Raw genomic sequence first — 6,000 nt, 5'->3', positions numbered from 1 at the left:
CCTGAATTGTAGAATTTGTCTTTCTCTCGCAATTCTCAGGTTTAACTCATCCCCGCTCATTTTTTACTTTACTGGAAATGTTTGCTCTAAAGTTGTCTATGTGTGTGTGTAGCGGTGCACTCGTGCACACCAAGGGCTCGTTTAACATATTTGACAATGTGTGGGAAGTTATCCCAATATGCTGAAGGCCAGGCCGTAGGGGCTTCACCCCCAGGTCAAAGTTTCTCCTCAAAAGCACTTGCATCCTGTAAGTGTCTCTGTGTGTACCTACAATAAGGCACCCACCTGGAGACCTTCTGTGCCGGACTTCTCCCAAAGGGGAATGAGGAGGGAAGGCTGCGGTGGGGGTACTCATAGGAACATATGAGTACCAAGAGCCAGATCACCAGGATATTTATTTGCATTAGTGAGGGGACTATGGGGCATAAGGTCTCAGATAGAACTGTTTTGTGGCCACTGGAGTGCCAAGGAATGCTACCATGCAACAGACGTCACAGGAAGGATTTATTGGGGAGGGGGTATACAAATGGCTGTCCGAGAGTGGGGATGGAAAGCATGCAGGCTGGGAAAGCTTATGGCGCACACACAGGGAGAATATGCGGCCCACGAAGACAGTGGAAAGGTGTCACATCTGGCGGCAGCTGCTGCTGAGTCCACTGAAGGTAGGCTGGGGGAGCACCTGGTTCACCAGCCTCACTGGCCTAGGTGCCTGCGCAGGGCAGGAAATCACTCAAACACTGTGCTGCACACTCTTCAGCTGCAGCCTCTCCCCTCACTCTCAGCGGATACTGGAGCTTTTCACATTCTGCTCAGGACTGCACTGTGGGCCATGAAAGCCCCGTATAAGAGATTTGGCTGGTGGCGTCAGCCCAACCATTTGACACTCTCTTAGTTCCTTGGCTCTTGACATCTGGGTGCACACGCTGTCTTGACATGCAGCATGTCTAGCTTTCAGGCTATACACAGCTTCCTGTAAGAAAAGAAGCTGGACAGCAGGGGCTGAGTCACACCCTGCCTGTGACGAATGCCAGGGTGGCCTGAGGCCCTTCAGGCCGCAGTCTTTGCTGCCTGCAGCGCCTGGTATTCTTGTTTCGCTTTTTCCCGCTGTGCCTCTTCCCTCTGGATCAACTGCATCTGCTCCAGGTGCCACTCACGCAGCTTCTGCTCATAGGCGGCCAGGTCCTCGGCCTCGCAGGCGGGAAGCTCTTCTTTTACAAGGTGGCTGGTCAGGGTCAGAAGACTTTCGGACTCCACTCTGCCCAGCTCCTGCAGCTTAGACTGAGAGACCTGTTAGAAACAGAGGGCAAATAAAGGTAAGGGAGCAGGTGGAGAAAGAGAGGGCAGGAGACGCCACCGAGTCCCCAGCTGAAAGCCCGCATTGTCTGCTTGCAGGTTTGACAGGGCAGCGCAGCACAGGGATCAGCCCAGCTTGACACACAGAGGGCAGCTCCACAGCCCTGTTCCCCGAGTCAGCTCTTATTTAAGCCCCAGGCCAGCAGAACTGTAACACATATTTCCATTCCTGCCTGCTCCAAACTAAGCAGTGAGCTCCAAGTGCCCAGATTCTAGGATGCAAACAAGATGGCAGGGATGTCTGAAGGGAGAGCCTTCCCTTTCTTTTCATTCAAGTGACTTCAGTGTCACTTCCCCGGGTTCCTTTCAACAGGTGGCAGTGGCTAAGGCTTCCTCAGCAATGTCAAACAGCTTTCTGGAGTGCTGGTGCACTGCAGACCTCCACCTGCTGTGCCCCTGCAGGGCAGCCCGTACCTCCTGCCTGCCTACAGCTCCATTTGAGCTGGCAGCCTGGTTGGTCAGTGCAGTATTCCCTGAGAAGTACTAAAAGCACTAATCTACCTAAGTGCTTCAAGACGCACATCGCCAGGGAGCATCCTTTAGAGCAGCTGCGACACAGCCACACAGGGCCGTGTTCTCAGATGACATAGTGCAACAGGGTAAGACCTGGCCAGGAAGACAGTGGGAGGAGGCAAGGCCACGAGCTCCAAGGAGCAGACAGAGGTCTAATTATAGAAAACAGCCCCAAACAGATTACCTCAGACTAATGAAAATCAGGCAACAGGAAGAAAAGAAAATGTAAACTGAAAATGATTTCTTTTTGACGTAATTTTCCAGGTAGTCTGAGGCTAAAGAGATAGCCAGGGACACCAGAATAAAATCTCAACTGTGAGGCAGCAGACTTTTGTCCAAATCCCAACTTCAATTACAGACAGACTCAGGCCTCCTGTGAGGATAAAGGAAGTGCAGCAGGGCCTAACACAGCTAAGGTCACTGCTCTCAGCCTGAAAACACTTGTTTCTGTTCTTTCTTGAATGCTCATGAAGTGTATTGTGGAAGGGCTGAGAAGTCAGTGAAGGCGCGGTTTTCATCCTCAAATGAGGATGGAAAAATGAGCCAAAAGAGACCCAGCAACCTTAGCCAGCATGAGCATGATGAGTCAGAGTCTGTGGGACGCAGGGAAGAACTCTGTATAAATTATTCACTCAGATTTGTTTTAGGGGAATGACAGGAACATTATTATTTTTTTATTCTCAGTTTCAAATTACAGAAGAGAAGCTGAGCAATGGCTTCGCTTACAGAAGAAGTGGGGAGAAACAAGTGCCTAGAATGCAATGGCATCCCCACTAGAGTCCAGGGAAAGGTCGAGAAGCCCCACACTTAAGGGTAAAAACCAGCAACATTCCTCCCTACCTGTTGTGAAAAGGCACAGGCGGCCAGCTGATGAGAATGGGAAATTTTTCTGCTCCTATAATGACTTAATAAGCAGAAAGGATTCTTTTCTTTTTGTATTAAATAGACATGAAACAAAGCAGGGAGGAGGACCATGGATTTTCTTCCCTGAAGAGCACAGCATTTGGGACACAGAGTTCAAAGCCAGCCTGAGTGCTCAGCGCTGTTCCGGAGACCTGTTTCCATATGCCACGCAGTCATAAGGTATTGTCTCTAATGGTCCTGCTAGCACAAAGCTGCCTGGCACAAGCCACAGAGGATGCCTGAATCTTATTTCTTCTGAAAGTGTGACTAGTGCCTCCCTGAGTTTCCATTCGAGCACATTTGGCGTCGTGTAAAGAAACGAGAGTGACTTTCCACACTGAGTGGAGTCAGGCTATTGTTAGAAGGAGGTAAGGACTATCTACCCATCAGGCACAGAGGAGGGACCACTGAGGATGCCATGCTGCCGTAGTGAAGAGAACCGTGACTGATTAGCTTCAAGCACAAAATCAAAAAAATTACACTGGTTTCTCAGAAGGCCAGGGCCTGTGGGAAGCAATACAAAAGCAATTCTTGATGTGAGTTTTTAATGCCTTTGTGTGTGACGGATGCAGGAAAAGGCTCAGTTCTGCTATGAATCACCTTAAAGCGCTCCAGGTATTGGGGAAGCTTGGACTGCTCTGGTTCCTCAATGTCTAGCTGCTCCACCAGGTTTGCTGAGCCCAAGCCGCCTTCCTCTTCCTGGGGCTGTGTCTCTGAAGCCTGGCCAGCTGGAGACGTCACCACCTTCAGGACTCCGTCCAGCACATTGAGCTGTGGGGCACAAGAGGGCCAGAATGACATCATTTGTTATGGACTTGACAAGTCCAAAGACAAAGAAAAAAACACCCCCCCCCCAAGACTGAGGATGACAGTGAGGGTAACATCGACGGGTTCCTGGAATGGTGGTCCATGTATGTATGAGGTGCTGGGTTCAATAAAGAAAAAGAAGGAAACATAATTTTATTTTTATACATTAGTAACACCCTCTCAGACAGCTCAAGGAATTTGGTATAACAAAAGCTACAAACCTGAGCTAAGGAACATCTGTGTGAGTGAACAGCACAGTGGTAAGTGAACTTTATTTTTAATTAACCAGGTAGGAACTCAGGAATGAAGTTTGATGGGCATTAAAGGACCTCCCTACGTTCATGTCTTTGTTTGGAGCCAGTCTGGACTTGGGACAAAGGGGAAGAAAGCCCACCACAGACCACAAACAACAAAAGGCTTCTCTGCACATTAAAGCTGCTGGAGACAGGCAACGGCCTCCTGCAGAGAGTGGCTCCAGCACAGAGTGGATATAAATCAAGGTCGGCCTAATCTGGCCAAGGCAGAGATGTGCACAGGAAATTCATTTTAATGAGGTGGCGATTTCTATGACTCAAATAGTGAGCAACTGAAAACATGGGGGTTCTTCTTGTTTGGCATTTACTTGTCCACCTCCAGTGTGTGCTGCTCCTTCCCATACCCTAACCCAGACAGAGCTCACGAGAGCTGGGCTTGCACAAGCACCTGCTTGGACATGATCACCCCACCAGCGTCACAGCAGAGCAAGGTGCCTGCTTCTAACCTTTACACAGAGACTAGACAGACAGCACATTCTTGCTGACCTTCAAATCACATCCCCATAAATTAGAATACAGAGCATGTAAAGTTGGCTGAAATTAGAAGGAATGTATCCCTGCAAAGAATTGTGTATAATTTTGTATTTTCAACTACCGGCACTGAATACAGCCAGCTTCAAACACACACACACTGCGTGTATTCCTTGGTTATAATGACCGGGAAAGAATGTTTATGGTGTCAGTAGGAGTCAGCATAAAGTGCCATGGTAGGCACTGGACCGGGTACCTCATGACTGAAATGAAAGCCAAGGGGTGGGCCTCAGTGTTCAGGGTGAAGGCCACACAAAAGAGCATCTCCAAGGCAACCTTTCATTTTGATGTGACAAGTGTCTGGGCCTCTCTGGGAGAGCAGCAGGGATAGGAGGAAGCACTGTGATTCCATGTCAGGTGGAAGGCCTCCTATGTCTCTTAGTCTGACTAAGCCCTTTGCACTCACAGTGTCAAGGGGTTGAGGTGACTAAGAAATGAACTTTGGTACAAGTGGAAGGACAATGTTTGAAATAAACACCTCAGAATGTTGCAGGACCACGTGACACAGATGCCATCACATGCACTGCAGGACAGTCCAATGGGAACAAAGTAAGATGGAGTCTTCTCCAGTGCCCAGATTCTGTGTAGCAGGATGAAGACTGAGTGCGTGCTGGTGTGTGCCTGCATGTGGACTTCAGAAGACGCGCTCAGGCGTCACTCTCGGGCCTTTTCTGCTTTTTTGTTTGATACAGGGTCTGCTGGCTTGCAACTTCACCTAGCAGTCTAGGCTGGCTGGTCAGCGAGCTTCTAGCGTTCCACATCTCTCTGCTTCCCATCCTGCCGTTACCTGGCCTGTAGCTGCACTCCTGTGCCTGGCTTTTTAAGTGGTTCTGGGATCTGAACTCAGATACTTAACCTGGTGAGCCAAATGCTTTACCGATAGCCAAGGATAATAAAGAAAATTGCTATCTAGTCTCTCCAGACTACATAAGGGATAAATCCACCAAAATTATTTACTCTTTCTCTTATACCCTCATTAATTCCTTCTGGATGGGAGTGGTGGTAGAGAGGATGGTATTTATTGATCTGAGCTTGAATATCAAGGGAGGGAACAGTATTCCTCTTACATAATGAGGTATAAATCAACAATAACTTTATTTTCCATTGCCTTTTTGTCAGCAACACTGAAAATGTTTGTGGTTTCTTTTCATCCTTTTCAACTGAATAAATGCCAATTCTATACAAATTTAGAAAGCAGGGGGAAGGGGGGAGAGAATGGAAACAAATTCAAACCACTCAGCCAGACAGCGATGGCTCCATCTGCCTGAGCAGGGTGGGAGGGGCATACCGCTTCTCTACACAGCTTGAGGTCTTCAGAGGAGGAAGCCACCCTCTCCATCACTTGAAGGGCTCTGTCGAGGTAGCCTGGGGTCCACAGCAGAGGCATGTTGTGGTACACAGCCCGCAGCCCTCGCTGCAGTTCCACCTTCCCTGTGGCCAAGAGCAACAAACACTCCTCAGCATGGCTCCCCATCCCCAAAGGCTTGGAAGGTACCAGCAAAAGGCAGCCTGACAAGGAGCCTCACCCTGCACGTTTTAAATGCAAGCTTTGAGAACTTGTTTTATGTGCTTCATCTGG

General features: G+C 48.9%; 1 protein-coding gene across 2 annotated transcripts in view; it reads right to left on the bottom strand.

Annotated features, from left to right (window-relative positions):
* Positions 1-487: 487 nt before the first annotated feature.
* Mrps27 (mitochondrial ribosomal protein S27) overlaps positions 488-6,000 on the bottom strand; it is a 69,079-nt gene continuing 63,566 nt past the window's right edge. Inside the window, exons 9-12 of one of the 2 annotated variants that reach the window (XM_055598394.1) lie at positions 5,710-5,852; positions 3,370-3,540; positions 1,166-1,287; positions 488-1,068 (exon numbers count right to left, since the gene is read on the bottom strand). In XM_055598394.1, coding sequence (XP_055454369.1) covers positions 1,005-1,068; positions 1,166-1,287; positions 3,370-3,540; positions 5,710-5,852 — 500 coding nt within the window. In that variant the 3' untranslated portion in view covers positions 488-1,004. Of the gene's footprint in view, positions 1,288-3,369; positions 3,541-5,709; positions 5,853-6,000 lie in introns of both variants that reach the window. The other variant, XM_055598393.1, reaches the window with a different exon arrangement.

The sequence above is a fragment of the Psammomys obesus genome, unplaced genomic scaffold (assembly GCF_907164565.1).
Source record: "Psammomys obesus unplaced genomic scaffold, mPsaObe1.curated_primary_1811, whole genome shotgun sequence".
NCBI classification, from domain to species: Eukaryota; Metazoa; Chordata; class Mammalia; order Rodentia; family Muridae; genus Psammomys; species Psammomys obesus.
Note: the sequence above shows the minus strand (reverse complement) of the source record. Positions and strands in the feature narration are given on the sequence as shown.